The 18,971-nt window shown below is 32.4% G+C and overlaps 1 protein-coding gene across 3 annotated transcripts in view; it reads left to right on the forward strand.

The window, feature by feature from the left end:
* Positions 1-18,971, forward strand: part of STRN (striatin) — an 80,769-nt gene that overhangs the window by 31,892 nt on the left and 29,906 nt on the right. For 2 of the 3 annotated variants that reach the window (XM_011372089.2, XM_011372090.2), the window contains exons 3-7: positions 1,131-1,204; positions 9,113-9,191; positions 11,462-11,629; positions 13,403-13,538; positions 17,400-17,535. In XM_011372089.2, coding sequence (XP_011370391.1) covers positions 1,131-1,204; positions 9,113-9,191; positions 11,462-11,629; positions 13,403-13,538; positions 17,400-17,535 — 593 coding nt within the window. The remainder of the gene's footprint in view (positions 1-1,130; positions 1,205-9,112; positions 9,192-11,461; positions 11,630-13,402; positions 13,539-17,399; positions 17,536-18,971) is intronic. The other variant, XM_023537783.1, reaches the window with a different exon arrangement.

Consider the following 18,971-nt stretch of genomic DNA (forward strand, 5'->3'; position numbering starts at 1 on the left):
TTAAGAAATAGAACATCAGCTGTCTATAGTTTTTATAGGTTTTCTTAAGATTCCCCTCTATATAAAATGTTGACTTTACTGTTTTAACTGCAAAATAATTATACACAATAATATGAAGAGTTCTTGTACTTCACACAGTTGAGCAAATAATTTTCATTTTTTTAATACTTTTCTTGAAATATAAAAACTGTATAGTAAGTGCTCAATTAGTTTTTAACAAAAAAAAAACCTTTCAAATTCAGCCTTGTTATCCTTTCATTACTTCTTTATTACTTAGGTTTTCAAATTATTATTGTTGTAATTATCCCAATCTCATTGTGTTGAATATTTATTGTAAATGACCTAAATATTTAGGGAAACAAGTCAAAATATACAGATACATTAAGTAAGTATGGCCATTTTCAGTTAACCTTAAATTTTTTTACCTTATCTGGATTATTTTTCTGGTCTCAGATGATTAAATCTGGGATGGTTAAGTCAGATTAACCAGAAATAACATTTGGATAGTTTTTAGAAGATGGACAAGAATTCCTGTTCACAGTTCTTTCTGAGTTCTTCCTGAAAAGGCAAAGGATACTTTCACTATTAAAAAAATTATTCATTCCTGTTGGAATATCTTATTCAACATTGATGATTTAGGCTGGTTGCTCCTCCCTCCTTTGGATTGCTCAATGTAATGCATATTTGGCAAGTCACGATTGCCTGACAAGGCACAGTATTACAGATGATTTTTTTAAAACTCAATTTTGTGAAAGATTAGTCTTTTACAAGCTTATTTCACAATACAAACTTTGTCTACTGCTTTCAATAATAGAATTATACTCTAGCAGTCATCAAGAAAATTTAAATACAACAAAAACTAGAATGTCAGTATGTTCATTAGTAACTACAGAAGGAAGATTTGTGGTTTCCCAGTGTTAGTCCTTTATTTGTTAAAATAGCACTTGGTGATATAACAATGAAATGATAAAGGCAAGCACTTCTGTATTATGACTTTGACACCCTGGAAGGCTATGAGCCTTTGAGAGTTAGCCAGGACTACTGCATACTGATGACTACTCCTATTACATATCTAAAAGTTCATTTAAATATGTTTTAAGATGGTTTGTATTTTCTCATTTCTTTGTTAGAGCCAAATACCACAAGTTGAAATATGGGACAGAATTGAATCAGGGAGATATGAAGCCTCCAAGCTATGATTCTGGTAAGCTAATTTTAAAGGAAGTCTAAGTGATTAAAAAGAAGTTAATATCTAGTGTTTTGTAGCAACAATATTTATAACTGCAAGGTAATTTCTAATTATTTACATATTAGTTATTTTTTTTTGACCTACTTACCTTTTGGCACTAATCATCAAGTGTCATTTAGATTATTTTCTGCCTCCTTCCTTCCTTTTCCCTTTTCCCCTTTCTTTTAGTTCCCCATTTTCTGCTTATGTTCTACACTTACTGAAAGGATCAGAATTCATGGGGTAACATGCACCAACATAACCAAGTCTTGCTGGGTCTCCCCCGTATTAATGGGAGCTTTGAGATGTGCAGTACAAAGTATATCATGCTCTTGAAATCCTGAGAAAAAGAGTAGGAATTATGGAGGTAAGAGATTTCTTCTTTAATTACAGGGAAATTCTTCATCCCATAAACTTTGATCCCTCAGTTTCAGGTGCAAAATTGTTTTGGACTTTCATCCACAACAGATTCTGTAACTAGATCAGCTTTTAACAGCTGACACATTTATTATCTTTTTGTGTTATTTCTTCTTTTTCCTTCTACCTTCCTTTTCACCCCACCAAACAATATAAAAATAGAACTGGTAAACAATTAGATATTAAACAATATAGACGAGTTATTTGTAGATGTAGGGAGAAGTAAGAAAAGTTGTTCAGAACTTATCACCATGTTTCAAGTGAGTGTTTTTGACATAATTTCAGATTAAATTCCTGGATCAAATATCTGAAGATAATCAATTATTTATATTTACTGAAATGCTAGGGGCTTTATGTATATTTACTATAATTCTTAAAATAGATATTCAATAAAGATAATACTATTCTTATTGTACCTATGTGAAATTGAAACTCAGAGAAGTGGAGAAACTTATACAAGGTCACATAGCTATTAAGTAATGGGAATATGGATCTGAGCCCACATCTATCTGATTCCAAAATTTATATTCTTCCCATTTTAATGTGCTGCTTCTATATTTGACAATGTACGAAAGAATTTTACAAAATAAGTTCTAAGCGTGTTGCCTATTTTATAGTTCAGTTCAATGTGGTAATGTTATTAACATATTTACACAGTTGAATAGTGAATCCTTGAGAATTAGTGCAATACCAGTTGATCAACGGCATATTTTTTCCTTTGTTTTTTTAATTGTTATGTTTTGGTGTCTCTTAACTTGAGATGCACTTGAATTAAAATTTTTTTTTTTTTTTAATCTAGGGTAGTTGTTAAAGACTGTCCTAAAAATACAGTATAATGTCTTGTTCAAAGGAGTGAATTTATTTAGTACTTTTACAGTAAAAAGTTTGTTTCCTAATTTTTAGATATCAATTTAGGAGTATAAAGTCCTAGTTGCAATATATACAAAATGTTTATAAGTAAACAATATGGCTCAGTAGGAATAGTTTGGGCTTGAAATCAGATACAAAGAAGTTTGACTCTGCTCTAACACGTTAAATACCTGTGATATTACCTAATCTCTCTGAGGTTGCTTCATTCCTTATCTGTAAACTGGGAAAAATTCTGGAAATACTTCCTAACTGCCAGGTTTATTTGCTTAATTTACAGTACCTAGTTAGTACCTAGTATCATTCTATCAATCTTTCACACTACCTGTTTATCTTGCAAATATTAAATGTGTAATACTTGTCAGACCGAGCACCAAATTCTGTGAATAAGATGATAAAGCCCTATTGGATTTTTCAGGGAAGATAAGAAAAAAGTGATTATAGTAGTAAAATGACATGTATAAGGGGGAAAGGTAAAGGTTTTTTGTTATAGAGCGTAATAGCGGGGAAATCAAATCTAGTCTTAAGTGTTTAAGAAAGGATTACTGCAGGAAGTGGTATTCAAAGTTGACATCTGAAGGACAAGTAAGAATTACTCAGGAAAAGTAGACTGACTAAATGTTTGTTGAATGAGAAGTGGGGAAAGAGTATTAGCAGTAAAGTTTCTGAGGTAAGAATTTGGCACATTTGAGAATGAAATAACTGGCTAGTACTGGAAAGGAGGGAAGGAGTGTTTTAGGTGCAGCCAGAGAGTTAGCCAAGGACAGATGGTAAAATGTGTCATGAGGGTCTTGTAAAATATGTTATGGAGTTTATTCTTTATCCTAAGAGTTATGAGAAGGCATTTGGAGGACTTAATTAGGATTCTTGTGATCAGATTTGCTCTTAGATCTGAAAATGGATTAGAGAGGAGCAGAACTGGAAATGGGGAGCTGGTTAGAGGACCATTACAGCCATGTGGGTGGATGAGGAAGGGAAAAAAAAGGAGAATCAAAGATGACTTCCACATTTCTGATTTAAAAAACTAGACCAGAAGTAGGTTTGGAAGATAGTGAGTTCACTTTTGGATTTATTTGTTAGGCAATCAAGTGCAGATGGCTAGTAGACAGGTTGTGGGTCTGGAGTTCAGGCCACGGGTATGGGTTTGATGTGTAGATTTGAGAGGCATCACCGTATAGTACTGATGGCGTTCAAAGCCATTGGAATGGAAGAACACATCCAGGGACTTATGCAGAGTGAGACGAGGACCTAAACTGGAGCCCTGAGGAATGGCAAATTTAAGAAACTGATAGAGGAATAGAAACTTGAAAAGGAAACCGATAAGGAGTCTCTTAATAGTAGGAGGAAAACCAGTAGAAGCCAAGACAAGAGAGGGTTCCCAGAAGTAAGGAGCCTTCAGCATCACTGATTAATATCCATAGGGATGAAGAGTTACCTCTAGAATTTAATGACACACAAGTCACTAAGAACTTTATTGTGAGCAGTTTCAGGGGAGAGGTGAGAGCAGAAACTTAGACATGAGTGGAAAATGAAGACTAAGTATAGTCAATTTTTAGTAAGCTTAGGTTGCGAAGGTGAAGGAGAGGGAGTAGAAGACCATAGCTGAATGGAAATGTGGGGTCAAAGAAGTGCGTAATATTTTTTAAAAGAGGAACAAATAAAAGGGAGAGAGTAGAGATATTCGAAAAAGGAAGATATCTGAATAAGTGATAGGGATTGGATTCTGAACACAGCTGGAGAATGGCAGGAAGAGCAGCATGTCTTTTTTTTTCATCAAGAGAAAGAATGTAGAAAGTTAGGTGATGGATTTGTAGGTTTGGTTTTCAGTTTGGTAGAGGTATTTAATATAGCTTTATGTATGAGACAATTATCTGCTAAGAGTATGTCAGAGGTTTCAGAAAAGTAGAGATTTAAAATAGTAATGAACAGAGGGACAAACTGTCTAAGAAATAGTAGGATTGAGAAAAGCTAAGGGTCTAGTCGAGGTGTGTGATCATGAGTTTATATGGAAGCACTCATCTGCACATTTGGCAGCCTAGGTAAAAGTTAAAAAGGATGAAAATAATTAAATTCACTGAATTCGTGGAGAGACAGGGGAATAAGAAAAATTGAGTACATTGGCGAAAGAATGGTTGAAGTGATAGACTGAACTAAAACTACAGAAGGAAGGAAGTGAAGACAAAAAGAGGCTAAATGGGTCAGCAGATTTTTTTCCGGGGCCTGATAGTAATGTTTGGGCTTTGTAGGCCATATGTTTGCTGGTGCAGCTACTCAACTCTGCTGTCATAACATAAAAGCAGCCACAATAATGAATAAGGGTGGCAGGCCAGGTTTGACTTGTACGCTGTAAATTGTTGGCCCTTGGTCTAAAGTCTTAGCTAAATCAAAGATGTAGTGAATTGGAAGTACTGAACCCGAAGGGTATACTCAGAGAGTGAGTTTGTGCTGTGGCATTTCTTCATGATGACAACATGTAGGGTATGACAGCTAGAAAGGGTGGTGGTCGTGGAGAGGCTGAAGTGGGGCTGGCCTGGGTGATCACCTTGTTTGGAGCACTGTCAAGGGATTTACAGGTGACAGTGATAAGGACAGCACTGGAGAGGGTAGAAGGTGGTGTATCCAAACAGGGTAAACCCTAACGAAGCAGGGACTGTTCCATTCTTCGTTTAGCCATTTACTGTGTTTTCCTAAAACTGACAATCTAGACATTTTCTGAAACATTTTTCACAAAAAAATAGTTTCCCTTCTGACTTTTTTTTTCTGTTTTGTTGCACTTCCAAACCTTCACGTTTCTACTTTAGGAGAATATTACCTCAGGTTACGGTAAAATCTATTTATCTTCCATATTTCAGTTTCTCCTATTTAATGTTAGAAGCCAGATATATTATTAAAAATGGAATTTTTTTCTCCAAAGTGACAAATTCTGCCTTTTAATTGAGATGTTTAGACCATTTACATTTAATGTGACTATTAATATGGTTAGATCTAAAGGTACCACCTTGCTGTTTGTTCAATCTGTTCTTTGCTTCCTTTTCTTCGTTTTCAGATTTCTTTTGAATTAATCTGGTGTTTTTTATGATTTCATTTTATCTCTTTTCCTGACTTATTAGCTATAACTCTTGTATTTTAGTGATTGCTTTAGGGTTTATAACTTATTACCATCTGTCTTTAAGTGGTAATATACCGCTCATGGGTAGCATGAGACACTTAAAATGGTATACTTCCATCTGTCCTCTCTGTCTTTGTGCAGTTGTTTTCATTTATTTTACTTCTATGTAATAAAACACACACTACATTATTTTTTTGTTTGTTTCAACAGTCAATTCTCTTTTAAAGAGATTTGAATACTATAAAAAATATATATTTCCTGTGCTCATCATTTCTTTGTGTGGATCCATATTTTGTGGTATCATTTTTCTTCTACCTTATTAGAGACTTTCTTTAATGTTACCTTGTAATATGGGCTGCTAATAATGAATTCTTTCAACTTTTATGTATCTTGAACAGGTCTTTATTTTGCTCACTTGCATTGTTTCTGCTGATATATCTTCTGTCATCCTTATTGTAGTTCTTTTGCATAGAATATGACCTTTTTCTCTACTTTTAAGATTTTTATCTTTAGCACTGATTTTAAACAATTTTATTATGATATGCTTTGGTGCTTCACCCCATTGTTTCTTGTGCTGGGGATTTGTTGAGTTTCTTAGATCTATGGATTTCTAGTTTTTATGGAATTTGTTATTTTTCAGCCATTGTTTCTTCAGATATTGTTTTATTCCTCCTGCCTGTGCTATGATCTTGAAATTCCATCAAGGCAGTAAGCTGGAATAATTATAGGGCTTACCTGTTTGCTTCCCTTCTCTCAGGGATCAGTGTCCTTTGTTGTGTGATGTCCAGTACCTTAACCATTGTTTCATCTATTTTGTTTTATAGTTGTTTCAAACAGGGGAGTAAATTGGGTCCCTGTTACTCCAACTTGACTTGATGTGCCAGTCAAATACTTTCAATATTACCAAGACATAAACTCTTACCCACTTTAAAATCCTCACTTTTATATAATATCACTTTTTGAACTTTATAAGGTAAGAATGAATCTGATAGTTGATGACTACTTACTAACCTTTGAGAGCCTATTGAGAGAACTGTGAGGTTAGCCTAGATAAGGAAGTGTGGGGAAATCAAGTTCACATGCACAAGAGTTTTTTTTTTCTTTTTTTCTTTAAACCTTAGACTTTTTCTTTTTTGTAAATGTCAAATGTTACCCAGGAGTCAGATTTTTATCTCAATATAAGAATACACATCAGGGGGATTGTTTCATAAACTATATAAATGTCAATCTAACCAATGTACTGTACACTTGAAACTAATTTTTAAAAAAGTGCACTTTTTAAAAGAGCTTGAGGATGCATTTTTACTTGATTTGGCTTAATTTGTCTTTTATTAAGGTATAAATTACATACAGTAAATTCACCTTTTTATTGTTTTTTTATTTTTATTGTTTTTACAAACATATACAATCTGTTACTACGACCCTTTGTAGTGAACCCCTCCTTCTCTAATCCACTGGCAACCACTAATCTGTTTTCTATTTCTATAGTTTTACCTTTTCCAGAAAGTCATATAGATTCCAGAATCATATAGAAAGAATGTAGGCTTTTGCTTCTAGCTTCTTTCACTTGACATAATGCATTTGAAATTCATACATGTTGGTGTGTATCAATAGTTCATTCCTTATAACACACTTTGGCAACATTACTAGCTGCCAAAGTAGGCAAGGGCAGTTGAGGATGATATAGAAAGGATTTAGTCCTATTCTGATGGGAAATTAGATGACTTCAGAAGTTTTTTCATGGGGAGAAAGTGGTGTAGGGTTAAAGAAGTACAAATTAGTAGTTGATAGGTGGTCACGGGGACAGGGAGCATGGCATAGGAAATGCAGTCCACTGTAATATAATGGCTATGTGTAGAGCCAGAGGAGAGAAAGAGCAATCAAGGAGATCGTATCCTAAACTATATAAATGTCTAACCAATGTACTACAAACGGAAACCACAATAACAACAAAAAACAACCCTTCCCAACTTTCTCCTCCTTCTCTGTAAAAAAACATTCCTTTCCTTTGTTGGACTGGCCTATGGCCTTTGCTATAGCTTACCTGTCTTGACTTGCAATTCTTTGCTGTTTCCAAATAAACCCATTTTTGCTGGTTAAAAGAAAAAAGTTTTTTCACACCTGGAATTTTTAGTTTTTTGAAATGTCCGTGTAAATGTTCTTAACTTGGCAAGTACAAGTTACTCACTTGACGTAAGAAGGGGATATATTGGAACATACTATGTTACATATACAGTTCCTAAATTTGTGGGTCAATGGAAACAAGATGTATTATTTTTTCCTTAGTATTGGGACCTTTGTTTTTGCTTTTACAAAAAAGGGAAAAAAAAAAAAGTATACCCTCTGAAGTCATCCCAAAGTAATTTTCCTTCTTGAGTTAACATAATCCTCTTATCTCTCTTCCCAGCCCCCATATACTCCACTGCTGTTTCTTTGGTATATCACAGATCTTGGCCTAGTTATTTTAGGAGAAAAATGAAAGAAAAAGCAAAGTTTAATTCTCACTTTTGTTTATGTATTTCTCTAATTTCTCATCATTGCAGCGATAGCATGTGGAGGAAAATACGTGAGCTCTGGAGTCACATAGGACTTCAACACTTGTAACTATTTCTAACTTAGACCTTAAAATTAACCTGTAAAGCTCCTATTTCTCATCTTTAAAATGAAGATAGTAAAAGTCACCTTTTGACTTTGTAAAGGGGTAATGTATATGTTTTTAACACAGCATCTGAAACACAGTAAATATGTAATAGCAAATAATCATAAAACAAATATTCCCAATCTTGTATCTCCACTTGAATCAAACTCTATAAAGACCACATTTTCTTATAGTTTAATCAAGGGCTGATGGAAAGTGTGAACTTCTTTGTATTTTTAAAGTAGAGCCATAAGTGTAGTTTGAAAAACTTTTTAATCCAGACTGAGAAGGTTCTTTTTATTTTACCACCTTTTTGAAAAGATTCACCAAATGGTGAATTTAAACCATTACAAGACCAGGAAATTTTCATTCAAAAAATGTCTTAAAAAGAATTCTCAAAATTTTTATTTAATAACTAGTAAAGGAAATAGATTTGGACTGAGATTATTTCTTATAGATTTACTCTTTAATCAAACTAGCTTTTTTTAACCATCATACTTCTATTTATTTTGTTCTAATTCTGATGTTGTGCTTCATAATACTTTTATTTGACTGTCATTCTGTGACTTGATTTCAGTAGGTCTTTGTCCTGACAGAAAATTCTCAGGCCGCTTAAAGATTCAGAAAATGTCTTTATTTTAGTTTTACAACTTTGAGGGGAATCCAGTAGCAGTAATGAATTTAGAGTTTATCACGGAATTTCACTTAAAAACAGAATTTACATTTTCCTAAAACATACCTTACAGAGTGGTTTTATATAATCTTACAAATTTTTCTTGGACATTTCTTATGAATCAAGATGCCATCTAATGTATATAACAAGTCAGTTTTATTATGTTTTAATGTTTTCTAGATGAAGGTAATGAAACAGAGGTGCAACCACAACAAAATAGTCAGTTAATGTGGAAACAAGGTCGACAGCTACTCAGACAGTAAGTAACCCATTGTTAAAATGAAGAGAAACATATATTTTCATTATATTATTTTTGTTTTATATTTTCAACTCAATAGAATAATTATATCTCTTATGTTATTTTACTGCTCCTGTGAAAAAGCTTAATTGAATTACTGTTCTTTTTTCATATTAAATACTTTTCTCCTGTGATAGAATTTTTTATTAAATGTTAATAAGAATTATCAAGAGTAAATTCTTCCCATAATAATAACTTCATCAAAAAGAGTACAATTTTAAGCTTCTAAATTTTTTTATACACTTAAATTTATAGTTTAAAGAATTGTACAGTCTTAAATTACTCTTTTTTTTGCATCTTTTACACATGAATATACATGTTTTAATATTTCTAGTCAGTAGTTATATGTAATTTTTGTATGTTTTTAAACTTTCTATTTTAAATTGAAGAACTTCTTGAATTTCTCAGATTTGCAAATATTACACTAACGTATACTTTCTTCTATAAAATGTGTATTTGAGAATATAAAGAGGAAACAAAGCTGAGTTGAGGTTCAGATGTCAGATGATAGACTAGACTCACTCATCAGCTCAGTGCCTGGTCCTTGTGTGTCAGGTTTGAAACTGGTGTTCAGATTTGTGCCTCAGTAAAAAGATTTGGACTTTGAGGTCGCATGTGAGTAGTCTAAATCTATGATTTCCAAAGTGGATGCATGCCAGCCATTCCTTTAATTAATGGAAGAGAACATTAAAATGTCTCCTCATATCTATTTTTTATCTGCTCGAAGTTGGAAGAAAATGAGAGTTTACTAATATTTAGTAAGTGGATTTTCACTACTGCTCTCACTTTGGTCTTACATATGATTTAGGCATTTTTCTTTTATACATAAATAAGTATTTTTAAAGTACTGATCCTTTTTTTAATGAGAAATTTTTATGGTGAGCAATTTAAGAGATATTTTCAAAAACTGTAAAAAACTCAGTCTTCTCCTCAAAGTACCCTTTTATGATGGCTTTTGTCGATAAATGGGGAAGTAACAACTTATGTATGGAAAGTGCAGTTTTTGAAACAGTTGTTCGTAATGTGATTTTGTTGCCAGAGCAAAGTATATATCAAATATTACTTGTTAAAAATGGAAAAACATAATACCTTTGTATTAGTTTGCAAGAACAACTGAGTAAATTTAAGGAAGTTAGAAATTTATTATCTACATTGTAATCAAAACCTTTCTATAAATATTGGATAGAATTGAAAAATGAATATCTTGATAGGATGCACTATTCGACTTTGGTCACATATTTTTGTGAGATATCTCTTTGAGCTATAATAACTATTAATACTAGTCTTGAAATAAACTGACCTTAGACTGGTTATCTTGTCCACCTTTGTCTTCTTTTTCATCTCATAGACTTCATGCTTACTTATAAGTTAATGCCTAACATTTGTCTGTCATGTTTATTAATGATGATATTAATGACATTTGCCTTTTCCGTGTTCCTGCCCCTTCTACTTTTGATCTTTTTTGGTCTTCTCTGTTGTTAATAGATATTGAGTGCCTTCTGTATTGTATGTCTCTTTTAGGGGAAATAAAACTGAGGGTCAGGAGAATTAACACAGGGAGAGAGTGGCAGAAATGGACATTAGACCCAGTTCTAACCGTCAGTACAAAGTGTATTCTCTTTTTTCTTTGCTGCTGCCTCTCTGCAACACACACACTCCCATGTACCCAAGCATCCCACATCCTACAATTGAATCGTGGTTGATTTTATTTTATGTTTTTTAGTTTCTCAGGATAGAAGCTTCCCTCTGTAGAAGTGACTCTTTGGAATATACTATCTTCTTTTATGTCATGGAGGAAACCATACATACAAGAAACATTTCTGGATTTATACAGTTGATCCCATGACACTTTACATCGGAAATGTGGTTATAATAATTACTATTAAAAAAAGTAGTTTAGTAGAAATGAGAGTGAATTTACTCCAACTCTGCCTAGAAGAAAAAAATGTACTATTAGATATATTAAGAAACAGCTTTTTCTTATGATAAGTATAATGAATGGTGTATTGTATAGTTTTTTGATTTTTCTCAGTGACCGTAGAGGCTGGTACTGCAGGAGACAGCTCCATCTGCAGCTGGAAGTTCATTTATTAGCGAGTCATACTAGAATAATACCATACTGTTAAGTCTTATACAGGCAATTAATTTAAAGAAATATTTTTATTTACATATTATGGTATAGAATACTTATTCCAAAATGACTGAATTGTAAGCATCCTCTTCCTACACAGGTATCTGCAGGAGGTGGGTTACACAGATACTATTCTAGATGTGAAATCTAAACGAGTGCGAGCTTTGTTGGGCTTTTCAAGTGATGTCACTGACAGAGAAGATGACAAAAATCAAGACTCAGTTATAAATGGCACAGAGGGTGAAGTTAAAGACACAGCAATGATTGGGTAAGTATTTTGTCTGGAAAGTGATTTAGCTATAGCTTTAGTTCTTATTAAATATTTTTGGTTTGTGGGTGATACTTATGAAACTTTCACTTTTTGATACTGCTACCAAATTATAATAAAGTTTAATAGAAATTTTAAATTTATTTGTAGAAGATAACAGAGGGATTAGAGTTATCCTTTAAGATTATTTTAAGAATATTTTTATTGAAAATATTTGCCTGAAATTTATGGATTTAATATAGATTTTAATATCTTAAAGTTCAGTCACTTACTATTAGAACGTCAGATCTTATTATGGAAATCCAGTTCAAATCTGTAAGAATGATTTTTTATTCCTGGTGACCCAGAAATCATAGAAATACCTCAAATTTTTTAGAAGTAAACCTTTTCTTAGCCACTTCTGTTTAATAATGCTATAACTCATCATTCCTTTGAAAAATATCTATTTTTAAGTTATATATATTTTAATTGATAGAATAAATGTAAAAATTCAATGTCTGTTTGAAATATTTTGTTTTGCTTTTTGGATCACATACGATATAGTTAATATGTAATTGTGCTTAAAATGAACATGAATAGTTAAATGAGGAGATTCTTTATTGAAAAAAAATTTGTCAGGATTCTTGAATAAAAAGCCATAGAATTTGTGAAAGTCTAAATATGATTTACTTTATTTTAATGTATGTTTAGGCTGGAAAAATTGAACTCTATTTTCTTGTGACAGCAAAGTTTCTGGGACATAAGCTAAAATTGTGAGATTTAAGTAGAGGTTCAAAAATATGACTTTTATAATGAGATGTCATTGGAGCCTTTTAAAATGTATTCGTTAACAATTAAAACTACATTAAATTGTTTTTATAAATATGAGATCTTTATAAAGATCTTAAGACCACTCCAATTGTCTTATGTTTTGGCCTTGACCTGTCTTTTGAATCTGACAGGAGCATTATGCTGAATCTGATTTATATAGAGATGGGTGGAAATAGAATGGGAAAAAAAACCAAAAACATAGCTCTGAGCAGATTTGAAATTTATGATTTATCTGTTTTGAAAATTTTGTTCGTAGGTTTGGCTAAATTTTTTCATGAAAATGCCTTCTTAGATCTAAAGCATTTTTTAATGAACTGGTGAGAAATTATCCTGTTCTAGCCATTAGAAAATTGTTTACTAAATTTTTGTTTAAGAAACTAAATTCAAATCTTATATATTTGAAAAGTCAGTCATTTCCAAAAGTTTAATGGTTTATTCACCAGTAGGATCAGGTTTCGTAGTATTAGTTTGCTAATATATTGTGTTTAGTAACTTTATATGCACATTTTTTTCAACTTTTTAGCTATTCAGAAGCATAAGATTGTGTAAGAGAAAAATGACATATTTACTAGTTATTTTCTGAGTTATGGAAACGTGTCAGAGGAAGAGTTGCATAGAGAAAAGAATAGAGAAAATAGCAGATATAAAAAAATATTTTAAAAACGAAATATATGAAGGTTGACTTAGGATCAGAGTAATAATGAATCAAGAGAGGAATTGTTTATGTTAGATTACCATCAATCTAAGTAGATAGGATTGCAGAGTACTTTAAAAAATAACCACTTCTTATATTGCTTTTCCAGTTAAAATTCATGGAAATGTATGGATAAGAATCAGTGTAGTTCATAATATGATTTGGGGAATCATAGTTACAATATAAACAGAAGTTAGTGCAACATATGGATTAATTCTTATGCTGAATTTAAAAAATTAACTGAGCAAGATGTACATGTTTTAAACCAGAAAATCCGAGTTAACAGATTCTGCCTCTGTGCTGGATAATTTCAAATTCCTTGAAAGTGCAGCTGCAGATTTCAGTGATGAAGACGAAGACGATGACATTGATGGAAGAGAGAAAAGCATCATTGATACTTCAACGGTGAGTTTGGTAACTCAGATATAAATATTTTTAGAGACCATTATACACCCTTTAAAAATAATACATGTTCTTCAACCTAAACCCTTTAACTTTCTTTTTTTAATGTACTTGGGGAAATTTAATCTAAAAGTTTTTAGTATTGATTTCAAAATCAAGAATGTTTTTAGTATAGCAGCTCTCTGTTAAGGGCCTTGCTCTTTGACTTGTTAATTCATTAAACATGTCAACCTTTCTATAGAGCTGATGAATATGGTAAATGTGTTATAACAATGCAGTGTTATTGGTTGCTGTAAGACAATAGAACTGACAGACCCATTATGGTGCCTAATGGTGACTGGCATCAACTTTAGTTGATGCAGTTTTGTTCTTGTCAAGGTTGCTTTGGTAGATAAGTTCTACAGACTTTCAGAACTTTCTCAGTACATTTCTTCAAACTTGTTTAGGGTTATTCTGTAGTTTTGTTTAGATCTTTATCAGTTTATTGACTTTCCCATGGTATTTTCTTGGAATGACAGATGTCTCTAAATTGCTTCTTCTCCTTTCTCTTCCATTCTCCATTCTATCTACTTCTACTTTCTTTTTTTCCTTCTCCCCCTTTTCTTCTTTTTTTCTTCTCCCCTTTTTCCCTCCTCCCTTCTCTACTTTTTTTTAAGAGACAAGGGCGTGCTTTGCTTTGTGTAGGAAAACATTCACATTTCCTCTTTCACTTTTAGTTAAGAAGAGAGAGGAGGAAAGTAAGGTAACATAAGGCAGACTGGACCAAAAGTCAAAAGCCTTGAGCTTAAGTCCTAGTTCTGTTGCTAATTATTTGTGCTTATTAATCCTTCAGGCTTAGTTTTTTAGTTTATAAAATGGAGATTATGATACACACCCATCTTATCCCTAGAGGATTTTGTGAGGAATAAATGAGACACTATATATGAAAATGATATGTTTTATAAAGTGGTTATATCTCTATAACATCTTTGTTCTTTATGCCCTATGCTTCCATCAGAGACTCTCAAATGATTACTTCCAGATTATTGTTTCCCTGGGCTACTGTTCAGTTGTATTTTGCTGATACAGCCTTGCCATGGATATTATTTCAACTTGAAGTAGTTGCCCCCATTTTTTTATTATCTAAACAAATAGTAATAGCATCTGTTTAATTTACTATAGTAAAAGAAAATGCCTGAACTTGCATTTTCTTTATCCTAACCGTTTGAAAATTTTGTGCTGCCTTGTGATATTGCATTGAGATGTTATTTTCCAGGCAAAATATTTTATTCATAGCTCAATAGTAAATAATAACTAGTTATGATGCTGTAAGTTTCTTTTTTAGTCATCGTATTAGTTCAGATATTTTCAAAATGGTTATTGTAACTATTAAGTATGGTCTCACTAGAAATTCCTAACTATAAACTTGTTTCTTTTTAAGTAATCAAATTCATAAATATCTTGTCTTCCAATTAGTGTGGATCATAGCAATTCTGTGACCAAGCAGTAAAGGGACAGCTAATGTAAAAATACTTAATTCCATTAAAACATTGGACTTAAAAATTCTCATAGTTTTTTAGGAAAAAATTATTGGTTTCTTTGTAGTAGTTTTGTGAATTTTTATGTTATGTTACATTAATTTTCACAGCTGCAATTAATAGCTGCATGCCAAAAGGCCTTTAAAAATCTAGTTCTATGTAGCAGAGAATAAGCATGACTTAGAAGATTTATTGTAGTGCTATATATAGAGAATCGCTGAAAATTATCCTATTAAAATGTTTAGTAGAACAAACAGTGTTTTTAAATGTTATGTATTTCTTTAATCAAAATATTTTACTAGATTCAACTAAGAAAATACAGAAATGTAAGGCTATGATATAGTATAGTGTCTTCGAAAGCCACCTGTTCCTTCTCCTTTTTTTGCTCTTTGCTCTCTGTTGGAATTTGACTGTTCTTTGGGTTACGTTCTGGATCATGTAAGGTTCCAGATACTTGTTCTGTATTTTCTCTGCACTTTTTGTCAGCCATAGAGAAGAATAAAGATTCTTTATCTACAGGATGTTGATGATGATCCCTCCAAATCATATTAGGTGTCCCCAAAGGGAGGGTAAAAGAAGGTGGATTAGGGTAAAAGAAGATGGATTAGGCACTGCATTTGTATGTGGAACTGTGACGATCAGGTGCTTCTGTTGGTATAATTCTTCAGAGACACTTTTCTACCTTAGTCTGGCTGCCCAGGGAAAATTAGACCAGATTATTATCATATAATTTGTGAATACTTTTAAAAGAATACACCTACCTGTTCACAGTCTGTCAAACTCATCTTGCATTTTTGTTTAATAGATTTGCTAGATGTTAGATTGGGAAATAGTTAAACCAGTTATTCTAGCATCGTTAAAGAACCCTTTATTTCTCCCATTCAATTTTTTCTTTTACTTTTTTTTTTGCTTTTATTAGCATTTGTAAAATTTTAGTGTTTTTATTTAAAATTTTTTAAAAAATTTTCCATTACAGTTGGCATGCAATATTGTTTTAGTTTTAAGTGTACAACATGGCGATTAGTTAAGGCATATTAGATTTCATCTACTGTCCCAGCTTTCTTCTCTTCATGATGGCTTCCTGAAGTGCTGCACTGAGAAAGATTTCAGAGGCTGTATCTGGTCTTAAATGAAAGGTGCTGTGATTTATAAGTGATATCAGTTATGTGCATGAGAACAAAGCCACACAAGTCAGCTAATTGTTATCTCTTAGAGTCTTATTTCTAGACTCTCTAGTCTGTGCCATTGATCTGTATGTTGCACCATTATAATTTTAAGCCACTCAAAATAGTCCAGTGATGAAGTTTCATCAGATCATACTGTTTCGATTTTGCATGAGATCATACTGTTTCGATTTTGCATGAAGTTTCATCAGATCATACTGTTTCATCAGATCGTACTGTTTCGATTTTGCATGCTGAAGTCTGGAGATGTTGAAATATTGAATCCATTTTATCAAAAGAAGCTACAAACCAGTTCTTCTAAATTCTTTGGGCGTCTAGTGGTGGAAGTGACAAAAAAGGAGATAATTCCTAAAGAGTATTGGCATATAGATCTCAAAAATTATCTCTGCATTCATTAAGCTTAAGTTTTAGTCTTCCAATTGAATTTGTGATTCCAGAGCTATTCTTTTATATCTAAAAAAGAGACATAACAGCCCTTATCAGATTTGCTCTCAAATCTAAGTCAATTCTGACTCTGAAATACCAGTATTTTAGGAAAAATTTGAATACGTAGAGTTATTGGAGAAATTGATGCAAGGTTGAGACAGAAATAATAATGGAAATCCCCCAACAGAATACCTTCTAAGTCTTAAGACATGCATTACTGAATTTGTAGTTTTTGTGATTATAAGTTTTGTAAGGGAATAATGATGTAGTAGATTTAAAATTTGTCATGGTTATATTCTGAAAAACTCTTGCAGAGTTTTATGAAGTGCTCTTTCTTTGGTTAGATTAGCATGTCTGCACACTGCACAAACTGCATCCAAAAAAATGTAAGATTTGGTTGTGATTCTTATAATACAGTATGTTAGGAACATTTTTCACCTGTCTGTAATTTAAGTATATGTCTTATATTCTAGCGTTTTCAATATATGATTCCATTAGTTTATTTAAAACAACCAACCATCATTGAACAAAGTTTAGATTGCTACTTTTAAATGGATAATGTGTATTTTTTTAAAATGACATCTGTGTTTTCCGTGAATTTGAATTACAGTTATTTAACACAAGATATACTTTCTAAAGAAAACAATAATTGGGTTTTCTCATTCAATGGTAAAGGGATACCATCTCCTTTAAGTTAATCTCATAATATATTTTAATTTAGCATGTTTTTTCATTAGATTGTTAGGAAAAAAGCATTGCACGATAGCAGTGAAGATCGAGATACAAAAGAAGCTCTAAAGGAGTTTGACTTCTTGGGTACATCAGAGGAAGGAGACAATGAATCTAGAAGTGCAGGCGATGGAACAGACTGGGGTAAGGAAGGATACCGGATGCAACCAGAGATATTATGTAAATGAAAAGCAACTAATATTTTATCAGGAGGGCAACCTTGAAGAACCTTTTAAATATCTTATAATGTTGAAATGTTAAACATTCTCTGACCTTTTTACTACTGTCACCTTTTGTCCAGGGGTGTGTGTGTGTGTGTGTGTGTGTGTGTGTGTGTGTGTGTGTGTTTAAAGAAGGTTGTAAAACTAGTTAGACCTCATTTTTTAAAAATATAAGCAGTGCAATATAAAAATAATTTGACTTCATATATAGAATGTTCTCTGTTTTCTGTCCAGACAGTAGAACTTACAAATCTAGATTTTGTGTAACTTGAATATGGGAATGCAGTAGAGGATTTTAGACATCTCATTTCTGTCATCTTCTGTACAAAAAGAAGTATAAATTAAAAAATTGTAGTTATTCATGCTAGTCAGGTTTTGTTAGTTTCACAGTTTTCATCAGACATCAAATTTCTTTGTGTAAATTGTTCTAAATGAATTTAATATTTTAAACATCTAGCAGGAATTAATAACAGGTATTTTGGAATGAGAAAATTTTTTCTTGAGGTTAAAGAATTCAGGAACACAATTAGCTTACAGTCTCTATATTTTAAAGATAGGTAAGTTTGGAGAATCAGTAACTATCTTAATTTTTTCTCGCGGTATCCTTAAGGCTTTTCCTTCAGGGATTCTGATGGTGCTAATACCACTTTCCTTTTTTTGTGGGAAATATTTGAAGAATTATTCGGGATAATAATGACTTGAAGTCATTGAAGAATAAATGGCTATTTAGTGACTGACTTTTTGTCAACAGAACAAAATTTGGAAACCAGGAGAAGTTAAAGCAAAATGAGTATTTTCTGTCGTATTCCCTAATGAGTTTATATATCAACTTATTCAGATATTTTAGGCAACAATTCTACCAATATTGGTAGATCCACTATGCTACAGTGAGGTCTTTCTTTGAGGCATCACACATCTGCATAAATAACACTTGGCCCTATTCATTGCCAGTCTTATTGTAAGGGAAATTGGGATTAATTTTTCTCCAAAGACAGCTGCACTGTCCCTTGTGTAACTTCCTTTGCTTTAAGATGTGAGTCGTGGCCCAGAGTATTATATGATACGTGTGTACATTTTAACCTAACCTGCTATGAAGTTACTGGAGAAAACATGAACGACTGTTCCCACATCTCAGGTATCTCACTCTTTAGTAGTGTATCGGATATTTTTATTTATGAGTATGAGTGAGTGAAATCTTTCAGTCAAATAGAGGTTTCTCTACCAGTAGTTTGACTTCATGCATCATGCATCTTAAGGATTTTATAATTCTAATTCAAAGCATTTCACTTTTAAGCACTTAATAAAGATAGATTGCAAATCCTGTGCAGTCGAATGGACATTTAACTCATTTTAAGTGCT

Source organism: Pteropus vampyrus, unplaced genomic scaffold, assembly GCF_000151845.1.
Source record: "Pteropus vampyrus isolate Shadow unplaced genomic scaffold, Pvam_2.0 Scaffold200, whole genome shotgun sequence".
Taxonomy (NCBI): Eukaryota; Metazoa; Chordata; class Mammalia; order Chiroptera; family Pteropodidae; genus Pteropus; species Pteropus vampyrus.